General features: G+C 42.5%; 1 protein-coding gene across 1 annotated transcript in view; it reads right to left on the reverse strand.

Moving 5' to 3' along the window:
* Window positions 1-8,308: 8,308 nt before the first annotated feature.
* LOC147729734 (mitochondrial import inner membrane translocase subunit Tim22-like) overlaps window positions 8,309-18,225 on the reverse strand; it is a 74,707-nt gene continuing 64,790 nt past the window's right edge. The window contains exon 4 of the mRNA XM_086954618.1: window positions 8,309-8,937. Coding sequence (XP_086810744.1) covers window positions 8,861-8,937 — 77 coding nt within the window. The 3' untranslated portion in view covers window positions 8,309-8,860. The remainder of the gene's footprint in view (window positions 8,938-18,225) is intronic.

Here is an 18,225-nt window from a genome sequence, read left to right on the forward strand (position 1 = left end):
CCAGTGCGTAGGTTGGCCACACTTAGGAAGGAATGGCAAGAGAGCTGGGGATTGATAGATGTGTGGAGGGAGCAGCACCCTGACACTAGGGACTATTCCTTTTTTTCAGCCCTACATGCGTTACACGTCAGAATAGACTCTGTCCTGTGTAGTGGGCCCCTGGCTGCCGTGGTAACTCACACGGAATACCTGACTAGGACTATCTCGGATCACAATCCCTTGTTAGTGTTAGTGCAGTGGCAGCGGGCGAGATCAGCGGTTCCAACATGGCGGCTGCGGCCTGACACATTGGAGGATCTGGTGTTTAGTGACACGGTCCAACAGGGCATTGAGCGCTATTTTGAGGAGAATGAGTGTTCAGCTACCGCGAGATCGATAGAATGGGATGCGATGAAGGTGGTGGTGAGAGGCGTATGCATGGGCAGGTTCTCGAATGCGAGGACATCAGTTTTGACTGCTCTAGCGAAAGCAGAGGATGCGTTGAGGGAATTGGAACAGCGTAGGCCTGAGCGACCGGATTTACAAGAGCGGTTGCTTAAGGCTAAGGAAGTAGTGGCGACTGAAACGGAACGGCTGCGGTGCTATGATTATAAGCAATACACCACCAAAGTACATGCAGAGAGAGATAAAGTGGGTACGCTCCTTGCTAGGCTTGCCAACCCAGACACTAGAGGTTGCCCAGTCATGAGCATAAGAACAGAGTCAGGGGAAATAGTCTACTCGCAGGCGGCGGTGTTGGCGCGCATCCAGTCTTACTACACGAAGTTGTATGCATGCCAACTGGGGGTGGAGGTCTCTGAAATAAGTGAATACTTGGACTCTGTCCCACTGCCAGTGCTGGATGACGAGGAAGCGAAGGACCTGGGAGGGCCTGTAACGCTATCGGAGATTAGAGTGGCCATTAAACAGATGGCAAGAAATAAAACACCTGGGGTGGATGGCCTGCCGATTGAATTCTACCTGAAATATATTGATATTTTAGCGCCCAGACTATTGGTGGTGTACTCTGAAGCTAGAATGTTGGGGTACTTGCCCAAATCATTGAGGGAGGCACTAGTGGTGCCACTACTGAAACCCGGCAGAGAGGCATCCGATGTGACGTCTTATCGGCCTTTGTCTATGCTAACCGTGGACTATAAGATCTTGAGCCGTATTCTAGCCACCAGACTGCTACCACACATGACCAAACTAGTACATGGGGACCAGGCAGGGTTTATTCCTACTAGGAACACGTCAATGAACATACGCCGACTGATCCGGATATTAGACAGTGCTGGGGACACAGATCAAGAACCTGCAGTTTTATCGGTTGATATTGAGAAAGCTTTTGATAGCCTTGAGTGGACATACCTGGACGAGGTGTTGGTGAAGTTTGGTATAGGAGAGGGGTTTGAAAAATGGACAAGAGTGCTGTATTCATCGGCCACAGCGAGGGTACGCCTAGGATCGATTATATCCTCAGATTATCCAGTACGTAGAATGACGAGGCAGGGGTGCTCGTTGTCCCCTCTGCTGTTCGCACTGGCGATGGAACCACTGGCGGCGCAGGCAAGGTCGGGGGCCATGTACCAGGGGATCAAGCAGGGTGAGGAGTCGCATTACATATCACTGTATGCGGACGATCTGTTATTGTACCTAGCGGACGCAGAGCGGGCCCTGGAGGGAGCAGTGGGCATGTTATCCAGATTTGGCCAGTTGTCAGGCCTAAAGGTGAACTGGACTAAGACTTGTATTTGTCCCCCTCTCACGCTGGGGGTGGTTTGGGAGCCATCTTGCTTCACTTATCTAGGTGTCCGCATCTACCATGAGGCCGCAAGTCTGTTGGAGGGTAATATAGGGCGTTGTGTGCGCGCATTGAGAGGTTGCATATCTTTTTGGGCCTCCCTTTATTTATTTTATTTATTTGTTTACATTTGTAATGCGCACAGCTACCCAACAAAGGGTTTCCCAAAGGGTTTCCCCTCTCTCGGTGTTGGGTCGAGTGGCACTATTGAAAATGGTGGCGCTCCCAAGGTTGCTCTATTACTTCCGCACCCTGCCGATATGGATTCCTCAGCGGGTCTTTAAAGAACTGAGGATGATGGTAACTGACTTCCTTTGGGGTCACGGACGACGCAGGGTAGCATTGAACACTTTGATTAGACCCAAGCTTGAGGGGGGAATGGCAGTCCCCAACTTTGAATTATATTATTTAGCAGCACAGCTTCAAATACTCACGCAACACATCGCCAGAGAGTTCAGGGGGCCAGATCACGAACGAGGGACTGGTATTCAACGCCATGTCTTGTCCTACATAATTATGCAACAGAAACTAGATATGAGGGACCTTACAATGGAGGAACAGACTATCAGGCTGTGTTGGCAAAGAAGTCTGAAGAGAGCGAAGAGAGCCCGGCCGTATGCACCAGAGATACCATTGGGAATGCTGACCGCTCTGCCGCATGGAGGTGACTGGTCCCCGCTATCAGAATGGGAGGAGTTAGGCTTGCAGATGGTGGGGGACTTATACATAGATGGAACGTTGGTCCCCTTACAGACGTTGCAGGAACAGTTTGGCCTGCCAGACGGGAATTTTCTTTTGCATGCGGCAGTGGTTGCGGTGATGCAAAAGCACTGGAAGGGAGGGCTAGTTGAGTCGGAAACGACCATGGCCTGCCAGTATGTGGTGATGGCCGCAGGTACTTTTAAAGCGGTGACCTGCCTCCATAATAGGATGTTAAATGAGGGACTGCAACCACTACTGGCACTAAAGGCGAAATGGGAGAACAGTATAGGTAAGCCCATCCCGGACACAGTGTGGGGCCATATTTTGAAACGGACATGGAAGGAGACCAGGAATGCGCGTTACCAGCAGGTACACTTTTTTGTCCTACATAGGGCCTACCTGACTCCGGAAAGGATTACACGGTACTTTCGGGTACACAACGCAATGTGCCCGAGGTGCCTGGCGCCTGAGGTTGACCTGGATCACTTGCTGTGGGGCTGTCCGAACTTAGGGTCGTATTGGCCGGAAGTGGGGGAAATCCTTAACCTGGTTACTGACAGGGAGGTGGACTTTGAAATGGCGGCGTGCTTACTGCTTTGGTTCCCTCACACAAAGAACACAAAAATCACAAGCAAATTCATTGATCTAGGGCTCATGCTGGCTCAAAGAGAGATTACCTGGCATTGGCAGTCCAAGGAGGGTCTGTCCGTGAGGAGATGGATGAATGAGCTGCTGAAATGGTCCGGGTGTGAAAGTGTGCTCAGAATGAGACAGGCTGCCAGGACTGACAATGATAAAAGCTTGGAGATGGCGAGAGCATGGGAAATGATAGTTCAAGCGTTGCGTGACTACATGGTAGAAGATGAAGAGTAGATACATTGAACACTTAGGGCTCCATGAGGCTTGAAGAAACAAAGGCAATACCCGATTTTTAGCGTGCTCCATTATCAATATAGAATAACTATGCCCACATCAACAGCAGTTGGGGGGGGGGGAAGAGGAAGGGATGGTTTGGGAAGGGTTGTTAGGCACCGAGGCAATGTTATGGAAGATACCCGTAGTTGAACCTAGGGCTAGGTACACGGCAGTGGGTCCCCGAGAGGGGTTAAGCAGGTTGCCGGGGGCAACAATAGAAATACCCTGGACCGACACCATAGACATCCACGGACAGGAATGAGCAGGACCAGGGGTTACAACTCCGATGTCACCCACATAGGACGCCGGAGCATGTTGGCAGGTGTAGAGGGGGGATGGGAGTTCAGGGGGGTAAAATGCAGATACTAAATGATGTTATTAACCAGACACCCCTATGGGGTGACCACTGTGACACCTTTGCTGTGCATACGACTTGCTGCGTCGCCCAGCCTCCGGGTTGTGGGCTAATTGGCTGTGTACGAATTCACTATTATTTTATTTATGCTTTGTGATATCATAAGTGTATTGGTTGACCTATTTTGTGACCTGGTTTCTAATTCTGCAATAAAAACAAATTTAAATTAAAAAAAAATAGTGCGCTTTAGAAATGCAATAAATAAATAAATAATAGTTTGTAATGGCACCAAAATTTCAAGGCACAGCACAGTGACCTAATGTTGCAGGTGAAGAAATCTATTCACATAATCTAAGCATTGCTAAGGTTCAACTAGATCTTTTAATAGCTTTATCAATCAGGCATAAAGAAATGAGATCCGTGTCATTACAGCAAATCTATTTAGAAGATGAACAGACATGCAAATGTTGAGAAAGCGAGTTAACATCCTCATTCACAAGGGACACAAGGACAAACGTACAAAAGATCTGGTAATGTCACAGACCATGGTGTTAGTTTACTCTATTACGAAGTCAGACCATGGAGGGCAGATGGTAGATTGGAGAGTACTCTGAAATTACAGAGAGCTGTTCATTTCTACCAGTGACCTTGGACACATTATAACAAAGTAATAGAAGGTTCCTTTGGTTTTCAGATAAGTACTGTGGGAGATTTGAATAACACAGTCTGTTACCTGACAAATGTATTAATTATTGTTAGACTAACAAGGGCACAGGGAAAGGCTGATTTGGATTTAGCTTCAGTAGATAGCTGGATTTTTGCAACTGCAACAACTAGGGTATTCCAGTTTTTATTCAGCTGTCCACAATTCATTCTCAAAAACTGACTATTTACCTGCTGAAAATGCAGTTACAAAAATACTTAAGTATATATAGTATATATACTTAAGTATATTTATGTAAGTGCAAGTATTTGTAGACTGTGAACTTAACTAGAGAGGAACAGGTTACCAAACAAAAACGGAACCTTAAGTTATAATGCAGAATTATTAACAAGATATTTGTGAGTGTAGGCACTCATCTTCAGTGGTCAATCTTATTGTGTGGAGATGTGGTGTTCTCTGAAAAGGTATTTTAATAATTTCTAAACTGCAGTAGAGTTGGGGCAGTTAATTTCTCTGCCAGGTATGCAGGGTTGCCATTTCGGACGGCCTTTCATTTGAAACAACTTACCTTAAAGTGTTAACTGATAACACTCCTTTGTCAATGTATGCACCAAGGATCCTTATTGTAAAATTATATTGGGATACTTCAACAAACAACCAGAGTGGACGGAGAACCTATGATGGCTATTACTAGCCTTTGGTGAGGTAACATAAGTATGTTAGCATTATCAATTTATCTAGGGAGACAGGGATGGGTGGAATAAGAAACAAAAATGGGCCTATCAGCTTTCAAAAGAAAAGTACATCGAACTCAACGAAGCAAAACAAATTAGATCCTCATAAACCTTCCAGAATTTATGTCCCACCCTACCATCCCAAGTTCAATACCGACATCCTAATGCTCAGGATTTCAGTAAATGCTCCGTCTTCATGGCCCTTAATTAGGGGAGGAGCCGGAAATGGAGCGGAAGAAGCACTATTTTTATTTTATGGAAAACATACTGGGTCTGGTAGGATGTGGACACATTTTATTAGGTTAGGACGAGGAAGTCTTGAAGAGGGAACGGATTGCGTCTGGGAAAGGTAATTAGTCCGTCCTTGAATTTGATTAGGAGTCAGTTTAATGCGGTTACGATCTGGCATATATGATCAAATTTCCTCATCCCTATACTCAATCTGGATGCAGAGTTGCTTTGAGAAGAGAGTGAATCTTGGGGATTCCACCAAGAAGGAAGTTTCCACAGTTAAGTATTGATAGCAATAGGGAGAGAACTACTTGTTTGAAGCAATCTGGTAGAATGACACCTTTGGTACTTCGTAGCAGGTTGAGGTGGTTCTGAGCCCCTCTGCCTTAGCTTTGATGTGCATTTAGAAATTCAGGTTCTTGTTTATATAGAAAACAAGAACCTTTTGCACACTCAACTAGGGGGTTAAGGAGGCCTGCAATTAAGTGCTGTGGTTCAGTCTAACCAAGGCTTAACTGGAATATAACCGTTCAGAGAGGAGATTAAGATGAACTCGATTTTTAGAGGGTAGTGCTTGAGATGGAGTGTCATTGAAGACCAGATTTCAGTTAGAACTAAGGATGCATATCCAATATACTTTCGATGTCGGTTTGCAAGTGGAGCTCTGTATTGTCCGATTAGAAATGGTCAGTGAGTTGGAAATATATTAGAAAGCAGATCCATATAGATATTGAAAACTGTAGGTAAAATGATACATCTTCTCTTCACCAGGGAACAGAGCAAGGCTGTATTTGAGAGAAAGTTTCTCAATTTACACTGGCTGCAATTTTGCAGATTTAAAGGGACCCATTTGAGGACAGTGCCTTTATTCCCATTCTTCCTTCCAGGATGTTTAGGAGGGTTGTTTGGTTTACCAGGCTGAATGTCCGAGTGAAGTTGAGTATAATGAAGAGGCAGGTGTCTAACGTGTAGTGGCATCCACTATTTTCAGAACAGTACTTTCTGTGCTGCAGCCTGTCCTTAATCGTAACTGAAGAAAGTCCATTAGACAGTTTTCTTCCAGGAAATGTTTCAGGTGGGCATCCACTCAATGTGTTAAGTTACTGACTCAATTAGAGAATTCAGGATTTAGCACCAAGAAATAAGGGAACAACAATTTCAGGCAAGTTCACAACTAATTTCTAGATTGCAAAGAGAAAGATCAATCTTGGATGCTTCCAAACACCTGCACAAAGAGAAGGCATTTGATGGTGTTGTAAGAAAGAACTAGAGACAAACTCCATAACGCAAGCTTTGGAGAGTCGCGGGCGACTTCAGGATTTAGTCAAATATTTTACTTAAGACTCCATATAAATTGTGTTCTCCCAGATTCCAGAAAGAAGAGCAAAGACAAATAACAGCGCAGTTCTGAGTCGCTAGATCTTTTTGCACTGCATCATAGACCACAGTGATTTTATGCACAAGCCACATATCTGAATAAGTGCATTCCATTTGAAGTAGTCGGTGTATGTTTTGTTTGGCCCACTACCAGCATTGCCATTGGAATTAGGATCCCATCCTCGCTACAGAATGTTAGAATGTATTAGCTAGGAAACATAAACCTAGTAATTTAGAGCAGAATTCGTTTAAAAGTATGCCCTTTTCTAGATTATGTTGCTAACTTGAATAATGTTCCAGGACATATTTTCATGCTCTTCGCTGTGGCCGTTTGGCTGCATAATATTAAACCTAACATATAATGGTTCACGCTATATTTTAAGCGCTCTAGATGACAATTCGATTGCCTGCCACTGACAGAATGATATCCCAAGACATGCAAGAATACCAAGTGCCATAACAGGTTAACAGTGGAAATGGGAGGAAACAACTGCATGTATATTATGTGCCCAAGAGATGAAGGTCATGGAAAAGACCAATCATTGCATGATAAACCAACAAAGGACTTGAGACATTGTCTGAAGAGGAAAATTACATAGGCCCTAATATGGTAATTTACGTTATAAACAACCACTGAAAATAAATGGTAAATGATCGGTGAAAACACGTTTACATAAGGACGATGTCTAAGCACCGGTTGTCCATGTGATGTGGCTAAGCAGAAGTATGTGTTGGAGAACACAGTTAATTGATTACTTACAGCTGCAATTAATTTTAATGTAGTATTTAAATCTGAACATAAAGTCTTTCAAAACTATGGTAGCAAAGCTTTTTATGGAAGACAGTATCTTACAGAAATAATTTAGTTGCAAATGCCGTCTTACAGCGTGTTCATAAACGTATTTGCCACAACATTCCTTCTCAGGAAAGAACACATAAAATGAGTAAATATGAGTTAAAAAAATAAACTAAACCGAAAAAAGAAAATTGTACACTTTGTAATCAGAAATGCATGAATAAGTTGGATGTCTTCTTAATGTTTCAGTAATTTTCCAATCTTGCTTTGAAGATGTACTAGTAGGCTAGATGTAAGGGTGCACTAAGACTCTTGAAGGAAAATTGGGGCAGACGACTCTTGATTTTTACACTCCTGTTGTAAATAGTAAAGTTCATTTGTGGTTGACTTGACTGTTCCGTTGCGCCCCTCTTCATTAAATGTTAGTTTACTAGGTAGTCTTAATTGTAGCTGCATTGAAATATGGATTGCACAAACTGTGGAATTCTAACTCACTCCTTGCTGTAAACGTTTTATTTATTTGGGCTATGTGTTAGTCAGTGTTCCTGATATTTCAACAAGTGCTTATAATTTGAGTGACATTACTTAATAGGACAAAATGCCCATGCCCCCCCCCCCAAAAAAAGAAATAGAATACAGTGCACTTCTCAAAGGAAGATACGCTCATCAAGACCAAACTAAAACTCTAAAGATCAAGCAAGGCACTTGTTTCCGGATATTTTTAGAAAAATGCAACTAAATCCACAATATCATTAGAACTTTTTTTTATTTAATTTAAGGTTGTACTTTGCATATTCATAGCAAATAAAAAAAAGAACATGAAATGCAATCAGTAGACTATTTGCTTGCCTTCTTTAACATTTGTATGTTGCGAACATACGTTCAACTGTGTTCAGTCCCCTTATGTAATAATTCATCGCACAGCGAGTGTGCGAGGAACTGATCTCTCTCCTGGGCAATAGTTAACCGTCAATAGTCGTTCTTATACAATACGGAGGAGCCGAACAGAGACAGTGCCAGGATGTGCTCAAGTCTTACACATTCAGCGTTCTTCGCAGCACATAATAAGTCCTTGGAAAACTGCCAATATGCTTGCCTGAAAACAAGAGTGATCCCCATGTACAAAGGATCAAGGTACTTGATGCCAACACCGGGCAGAGGTTGTGGCACCTAAACATCATAATCCTGATGGCAGGAAACAGAGAGCTGGTCTTGTCACTTGGTCTGGCCATCACAAGTAGTTAGAATGCCACAAAATAAAATGGTCCTTAAAGACATAATTTGCCAGTACCAAGCTCTGCTGTTAACGTAGATAATAGTCAATGGCCGCAGAAAACGCTGCAAAACCACCACATCCTATAACACCAGCTTTTAATCCGGCTGCAAAATAAAAAGGAAATGGTTAAAAACAGAGCTAAGCCAACAGTATTAAAGGTTCATCAAGATCATAGGATATTGTGTCTTTGCTTGCATGACCTATTAGAGGATTTCAATATTGGTGAATGATACCCACCTCCTAGCCATCTGCATTCATTTAGTCAGATCCTTAAACCAAACACTTATTGGCAGATGAGTGTGACCGATTCTTTATGATTGGCTAGGGCCAATGTAAACTCTCCTTTGACAGACCCAGAAAATCTCAGAAATCTTGGTGATATATATATATATATATATATATATATACACATACATACACACACATATACATATATATACATATATACATTTACAATTACCACTCCGGTGAGTGCATCCACCATGAAGAGAAACACGAACTCCGTAATAACTTTTTTCACTGCTGGAAACAGTGACTTTTATTTATATTAGCCAAGAGCGCAAATGCATCGGAAAGAATGACGCGTTTCGGCCAACTGCGTGGCCTTGTTCACATACTTGCATTGCTCTAAAACTTTGTTTTTTATACACATGTGCAAAAAATCACGTGGTTTGGAAAACCACCAATCTCACTGAAAGTGAAGACATACTGGCAGGTAAAAAACTACAAATTATACTGTTTTTACTTAACAGAATATTTAGAATTCATATGGACTCAAACATTGTTCAGAATACATTTTTATGATATTTAAAATAAACAAGTTGGCAGTATATTGATAACTGTTCAAATACAGATATTAATTTAACATTTGGTCATATATGGTTTTTCTGATTGGATAGTAATGTCTGCCTTAAACAACGACTATTCAAAATGAATTGAAAATGTGAGTGGTAATTCGCAACCTATCTCAACGCCAACATTAATATATGATGATATTACTTGCTGAATCGCAGAATATCATCCAACCAAATCTTTTGGTGTTTGGTTTATTTGTGCACAAATGCATATTGTCGCCCCAATGTACCTTTTAATTATGGGCTTAAGACAGTTAGAAAATTGGTACCATTAGTGATATCAAAAACACATCGACCCAGATTATATTTACTATCAACATTGTATAATATGTAAACTTGAACTCATTTTGTGCTGGATAATGTACAAACCCCTACAGTATAAAAAAGTGCTCGTGATTCTAAGTTAAATATTTATCAGATAGAGAAAAGAAAAAAGAAAGAGAAGAAAAGAAGGGCGGCTTTTGATGTGTACCTATATAAAATATTGTATTTTGCTATAGAGAATATCATAATCAAGAAAGCTATCATCTAGGCACAGTCTTTACAAAACAGTCAAAAAACACTAAGCAACTCGATCAATGACAGACGAGATCAGCATGTAAACAGAAGATAGATTTACACACAGTATTGACAGATCATATTTTGAGGTATTTAACTGGTTACTGATAGACATTTTGGGCCACTCTAAAAGTAATGGTGTATATCTTCACACATATTTAATCCATTAGGGGCCTTAGTGTCTAATTCGATTATATACTTTGTCTCCAGTTGTCTAAGGTTCTTTTCACGATTGCCTCCCCGTTTATTGAGTGGCACGCTATCAATAACGTAGTATTTCAACACGTTCAGATTGCTTGCATGCTTCTCATTAACGTGTCGAGCCACTGGATAGGTAGAATACAAATTTACAGTTGCCCGCAGGTGCTGTAATATTCGTTGGTGGACAGGCAACTTTGTGCTGCCTACATAGCGTAAACCGCATATGCACTGAAGGACATATACCGCATGGTCAGTGCGGCAAGAGTAATATCCCTTTAAACTGATCGGAGCCTCTGAGAAACCAGTAGTGTATGTTTTAACATTCATGCCGAATTTGCAAGCTCGGCATGAGCTACATTTGTGAAAGCCCTTGCTGGCTGTTAGCCACCCCTTTTGGAGATCTAGTTCTGGACTCGTTCTTACTAAGTCAGTTCGCATAGAGCGGGCTTTTCTGTAAGTAAAATTTGGCTTAATGGCAAGTACTTGTGACAGTACTGCATCTGTTAATACAATTGGCCATTGTGTGTTGATTATGCTTTTTATCGCATTGGCTTGCCTACTATGTGTAGAAATAAATCTATATGATAGGGAGGTACTAGATCTAACTGTTTGGCCTTGAGTGATGGCCTGTTCATCCGTCACTGTCTTTTCCTTTACCATTTCCAATAGGTCCACCCTGTCTCTAGAGTTAGCTTTCACTAGTGCAGTGTCTAGGAATTTGGCTTTGTAACCTCTCTGTAAGAGTTGGTTTCTCGCTGCTTGCTGTGCTGTTTTCATTGCTTCTGGTGTACTACATGCTCTACTGATCCTTAAAAATTCACCATAGGGTAAACTGGTGATTGTATGCTACGGATGAAAGCTAGTTTTTTTTGTTGTTTTTTTTTGTATACAAAACGGAGTTTGGTCCTGGGACAGGGGGTCAGCTGGACCTAATATAACTAGAAAAACAGAAAAAATGCTGGCCCTCGGAATGATTTTACCTCACAATTTATGAGAATGCAAACAAGGGGAAAACCTTTTGTTTGTATGGGTTATTTTATTTAGACCCTTTTTATCAATTTTTGATCATTTTAAGAAACATTTAAATGGGTGAGAAAAAACACTAAATACAAACATTTACACTATTTACAACTATCATGCATACAATTATCATACACCTATCAATAACAAACATATATACAAATGAATCCACATTTATGTACAGGCTTCTTTTACAAGAGAAAAAATAATAACAATTCGACCATCACAAATAGTTAATCTTTGCGAGAATTCAAATCATTAAAGTGCCCCACTAGGGTCAAAAAAACAGAAAAAGGCAGCAAGCAGTTGAATTGAAACTCTTCAATTAGTTAAAGTTGATAAATAACTGGAGGTTTTGCTAAATCAATAATGCCTATTTGCCGTTTTGCCGACGCGTTTCGAATCTGGATACAATCTCAGATTCTCTTCAGGGCTCTTTCAATGTAGTACTCTACAAAAAGAAAGGAAGCTTGTTTTAGCCACCAGTTGTAATGAAGTATCGACCCCCTAGCTAGACAGAAAGTCACAGGATTTTATTACCTTTTCGAGTGGATAACGCGGTCCCGCGGTCCAATTATTCGAGTGGGATAGGGCTTTTGGTTTGGCAGTGGTTCTGTTAAAAAGAGTATGTGAATGGGAGTTGGTTACCAGACCATTCAGAGACGCACAGTTACAGTGGTTCCACAACTGAAAAGCTTACATGTCCTACCTTGAGTTGTTATAAACGGGGACGCTACTGTTTCTTTTCACACTGTGAATTCTTCGCTCACAAGGCAAAGTCGCTACAGCCTGAAATGCACAAACATGAGCTGTGCTTAATGCAAGTGGCTTAACTAGAAAAATCACTTGCGAAGTTACAAAGGAATACAGTGGGACATACCTGGAGGTTTTAATGAAGGAACCGAAATGTTTACTATTGCGCCGATTGCAGGGAATCCTTTGCTGGCGGGCGGGGAACAAGCTGAAAGCTCCTCCGCGGCGTGCCACAAGGCGTGCTTCAATCGCGCTGATTTCTAAAACAATTATCTTGAATTATTAAGCGCTAAGACTCCGCATTTTCTCTGCTATAGTCTGGAGACATGCTGGCACTCACCTCAATTTCCAACTGATGGACCAGGAAATGCGAACTCATAGGTGGAAAACCACCATGTGAGGTTCCTACATCATGGAAAACCCGCCGCTCGGCATTATGGTCAATGTAGTTTCACAGGCATGCGTTGTGATTTTACAAACGAGAAATCTCGGATAAAGAGTTGAGCCCCGTTTGGGTACTGTTAAATTTGAGTATCAGATACGCTTCTTTCTTTAATAGCATTTGGTCACTGTTTGTGCCCAAATTAGATTGATTCAGGTTGAACAACACAGTCCACTGGAACTCGTTTTCCCCATGGTTGTGGTCAATGAAATGTTGAACAAGGGGCGCTGTGAGCACTTTGTTCTTGATGCGTGACCTATGTTGCGTCATGCGTGTATTGGCTTGTTGATTTGTCTTGCCTATATAAATTTTTGGACAAGGACAAATAATGGCATAAACCACATTCTTGGTTCTGCAATTGGTGAAATTCGAGTGGGTCCACGTCGTGGTAGTCTGGCGGAAAATTTTTCCTTCAATGGTTGTATCACATGCGATACAATTCCCACATCTGTGGTGGCCCTCTATTGGTTTAAGTCCCCATTTGGACAATAAGTCGCTTTTCGGTTTTGATATTCTGATGTCTGCATGGACTAGTTGCTGGCCAATATTTTGTTTTTTTCTAAAAGCAAATATTGGACGGGGGAACGGCATTTCCAGTTCTTCCAGCAGATGCCAATGTTTCAGAACCATTTGTCTTATTTTATGGGTTTCTGCACAGAATGTAGTGACGCAAACTAAACTCTCCAGTTCACGTTTGCTTTTTGTCTCAAAGAGGCATTCTCTAGGTGTATACCGTGCCCTCTTAAAAGAATGTTTCAATAATTTTTTGGGGTAACCCCGTTGCACTAATTCATCACAGAAGTGTTGGCCATGTTGCTCAAACTGTTCAACTTCTGAACAATTTTTCTACGGATGAAAGCTAGTGGCATGCAGCAAGGTGTTTCCTGCTGTAGGCTTGCGAAACAATCGTGTTTCAATTTTGTTATCCTCAACCTATACTGTGATGTCTAAAAAGTTTACTGTATGTCAATCAATGTGAGCTGTGAACTGCAAGTTGAGAAGATTATTGTTTATGATATTAACAAACTCTGAGGCTTCTGTTTCAGTCCCTCTCCAGACGATAAATATATCATCTATATACCTCCATCTGTGGGCCAGGTGCCTATCGACAACAGATCTATGTTGTTCCATGAGCACATGCTTCTTCCACCAGCCTACGTGCAAGCACGCATAGCTGGGGGAGAAGCATGCGCCCATAGCCACGCCCTGCCGCTGCTTTTAAATCTTGCCATCGAACATAAATAGATTGTTATACAAACACCATTGCATCATACATAGCAGCATCTTATTATGATAATGTAGAGACAAACATCTGCTAAGAAGGAAAGATTCTGTTGCGGCCAAGCCATCTTCGTGTCTTATGCTTGTATAGAGGGAAACAATGTCTAATGTCATGAGTAAATAATCATCCGACCATTTGATGGAATTGAGTTTGCTCAAGAAATCTTTGGTGTCTCTAAGGTATGTCGGCAAAGCTATAACATGTTCTTGTAGATAGTGGTCGATATATCTCGAAGTATTTTCAAAGACACTGTCCCTCACCGAAATTATCGGACGTCCTGGTACTGGGGTAACTTGCTTATGTACTTTGGGGATAAGGTAGAACGTTGGTAACGTCGGGAATTCTTTATGCAGGAAACAGAATTCGTCTTTTGTAATTAAACCTTCCCTTTTCCATTGCATAAGTTGTGCCTTATATTCTTTGTTTATTTTGTTCACTGCTGCCCCATTAGTCAAATCATAACATTCAATGTTATTAAGAGGTCTATAAGCTTCTTCCTTATACTCAGTTTTGTCCCATAATACTAAATTTCCTCCTTTGTCAGAGTTCTTGCTTACTACAGAATTGTTGTTTTTTAGTTTGTTCATTAATTGAAAGTAATGCTGCGATGTGGTGTTTTTTTGGCTTTTGTTTAGTTCTGATGGTCTTCTTATGCAGGGCTTTTAGTTCTTCCGTAATGCGTTCGTGAAAGATGTCGAGAGCATCGCGTGGCATTACTGGGACAAAGGTGGCGGGAGCCTTGAATGGACTGCTGCCAGGCGCAGAGATTGTTATACCCTCGGCTTCCGCTATTTGTTGTGTATCTGGTAGTTGTTGCTGACCATTCACATTGTCCTGGCCCAAGGAAAACAAAGTCTTCATGAGGGGGATTTGTCTAGCTGTTAGTCCCGTTTGTCCAGAGATATTGGGTAGATTGGCCACTGGTTTATTCTGGTTCTGGACATTAAAGAATTTGGCTAATTTAAGTTTGCGTATAAATTTATATACGTCCACCCTGGTCTCCACAAAATTAAAGTTACTTTCCGGACAAAAACTTAGCCTCAAACTCAACAATTGCAGTTCAGCAGCACTAAGTTGGATGTTAGCTAGATTTATGATCGTGTTTTCCGTACTGTTATCTAGTTTTTCCAGGTTTTCTTCTTGTGGAATTGTCCACTGCCTCCGCTGTTTTGCACATTTGCGCCTTTGGTGCCTCTTGCAGTTCCTGCGTTTGCGGTTTGCAGATTTACATTCCTCGAGCGAAGGGACATTTTTCTCTGTTGCCGTACATAGTCCATTTCTTCCACATAGGTGAGTGGACCTAATACCGAGTTATCGCCAGCCTCTGAGCCACTTCCCTCTGTTTCTGTATCGCTCACTATTAAGCTGGTATCTGAAGAAGAAGCAACAGTGTTTGTCGGCACAGCTGTTTGTTCTTGTGCTTGTTTTTGTAATGCCCCTACACCTCTTTGTTTTTTCAGAGTCATATTTACGTGCAAACGTGAAAACCTGGCCCTGCTCGTAATCATTTTTATCCCGAGCAAACTTGAATGCCTTTCTAGCCTTGATGGTTTCTTCTTGTTTTTTTATTTGTCCTGCCATGTCCAGGAGGCTTTTGTCAATGAAATCCTTGATCGCTGGAGTTGTAATGGAAAGCAATTCTTGTTTGATGCAAGCAACTTCTGGTTACCTCAGGCGCCGGAGGTGCGCCTGAGGTAAGCCCGTCTGCGCCCGTCCGCGTCCCGGAGGCGCCCGGCCCTGCAGAAGACCTGGTTCACTTAGGTCGTACTGCAGAGAGGGTAATTAACTACGACCGCGCCACTCTATTCAGGCTTAGGACTATTACTAGCCGTGGGTGTGTTAAACATCTATGTGACCCTGCTAATGTCGGTCATATCTGTGAGGTTTGCGGATGGTCGGCTACTACTACGTCTTCTATACAAGACACCTCCGGCTCAATCATTACTGCTGGGGGGACCTCTGCGAAGGTCCACGTTCACCCTTGCATGCTTCTAAACACTCGGTCATTTGGTAAGCATGCCCTGGACCTCTTCAATTTACTCTCAGAGCAGAAGCCGTCATGTCTCTTTCTTACGGAGACCTGGCTATGTGACTCCTCCAGTCCTGACATCTCCACTGCCCTACCCCCTAACTATTACATTGTGAGGAAGGACCGAGAGTTAGGAAGAGGAGGAGGAGTGGCCATAGTGGTTGATAAGCGATATACCTGCTCAGCTCTTGAAATTGACACCATTCCTGGGGCTGAATTACTTGGTTTCTGCTTATCTTTTTCCCCGCATCACTCTTGTGCCGGTTTATTGGTCTATCGACCACCTGGCCATCTGGGCCCTTTTTGTGACAAACTCCATCAGGCCTTGTCCCCACTTGCAATGAAATATAAGCATCTTTTACTTCTTGGAGATTTTAACATCCATATGGACGAACCTGAGTTAGTTGACTCTGTTAAATTAAGTGATGTTACCAGCACGTTTGATCTCCTTCCTTATTTTTCTGCAGCAACCCATAATAAAGGTCATTTGTTAGATCAAGTCTTCTCCTCCATGCCTATTCAATCCTATCCACCACTTCCCGTGGTCTGGTCTGACCATTGCCTGCTAAACTTTGATATCCTGGGTCTTTCTAAACCCTCTAGAACTGAGAATGGCCCTCAACCTAGGGTTTTTCGTCCTTTCCACCGTGTTACCACCGATATGCTGGAGCAGTCCCTGGCATCCCACCCTTGTCAACTGACCGGGAATCTTGAGCAGGATCTTTCTAGCTTTCAGTCATGGCTCGTTCAACGCTTTGACGAATTAGTGCCCATTCCCGCCAGACCTAAAACATTCCAACGTACGTCAGCCCCTTGGTTTACCACCAAACTTCATGAGATTAGGAAAAGCTGCAAGAAAGCTGAACGAATGTGGCGAAAAAACTATGAAGCCCCCTGAACATAAGGTTTAAAAATCTTACTAAGACCTATCATAAAGCAATCATAACGGCGAAGAAGTCTTTCTTTGCTAAAAGAATTGACTCAGCCTGCAACATCAGTAAGGAAATTTTTTAAATCGTCAGGGAATTCACTTCTCCCCCTGCTTCAAGCCCAAAATTCTCTCCCTCAGAATCTTGGGTCAACCAGCTGGCCAGCTTTTTCTTCAATAAAATTCTTAACATCCAGGCGTCCTTTCTGCCCATTGCCTCTACCATAGATCTAGGTACCCTTTCATTTGCAATGAACATCTCTCAAGACACTGATATTCTTTCAGATTTTCCACCCCTGTCCTTTCAGGCTTCGCTTTATTTTTTTTTAATTTTTGAAAAATGTATTTGTGTAGATGGGTGCATACAAATACGGGCCTACAACCCAGAGGCCGGCCACAGAACAAACTGGAAAGCACCAATGTCAAAGTACGGAGTGGTTACGCAATACTACACAATGCTGCGAGTCAATAATGCTAATTGAGTGTAACCCCCCGGCACAGGATCACAGAAGGTTAATTTTTATGTTTAAGGAGTAGAGGATAGGTTGTATAATAAACGTCCTGGTGCACATGGCGGGGAACAGAACCAACAACAGTATAATAGGGGATCCATAGATTCGTCATAAGAATAGTCCAAAGCGTTCAAGTCATTGATGCCCTTGCAGAACTTCTTAAGTCAGTGTCCCCCCACAACCTTATGTGCACAAATACAAGCAGAACATCACCCTCATGAAAATCAAATTAGTAATGAGACGGATAAAGTTGCAATCATTATACAGCCCAACCCGGGGAGTAAAAGAAAACAAAAATACTAATAGAAAGGAAAAGGTGACTCCACATTACTGTACCATCCCCATGGCGATAATGGCGATCGACAATCCAAAAGCAAACATTCTTAGGGGCAGGGCGGCCAAGTCAGCATAATCAGAACTTGAAAGTACTATATTATATAGGAATACCCCAAACCTCCACCCCCCAGGCACTCACCCCGCGGGAATCACGCACAGTCATGGAGACCCAAGAAAAGGACACAAAAGAGCCATAGAAACAAGTAACTATCTAATAGACCCCAGTCCACCCGCCCCACACTGCACCCCTGCAGAAGGCTATGGCCTACCCCTCCCAGCAGCGTGCCTGTCGCCCTAAACATGAACCCGAAATATAGAAGGAGATAATATAGGGAAAGGAAAGAAAACAGAGAAAAAGGAAGAAGGAAAAGCCAGGGGGGAGGATACCATGGAACAAGGCGCACGGCCCCCACCCCCGCCCATACAAACAATTAGTATAGCCCAAAAACGAAACTGGGATGATTTTTCAGGTAGTCA

Source organism: Lissotriton vulgaris, chromosome 2_1, assembly GCF_964263255.1.
Source record: "Lissotriton vulgaris chromosome 2_1, aLisVul1.2, whole genome shotgun sequence".
Taxonomy (NCBI): Eukaryota; Metazoa; Chordata; class Amphibia; order Caudata; family Salamandridae; genus Lissotriton; species Lissotriton vulgaris.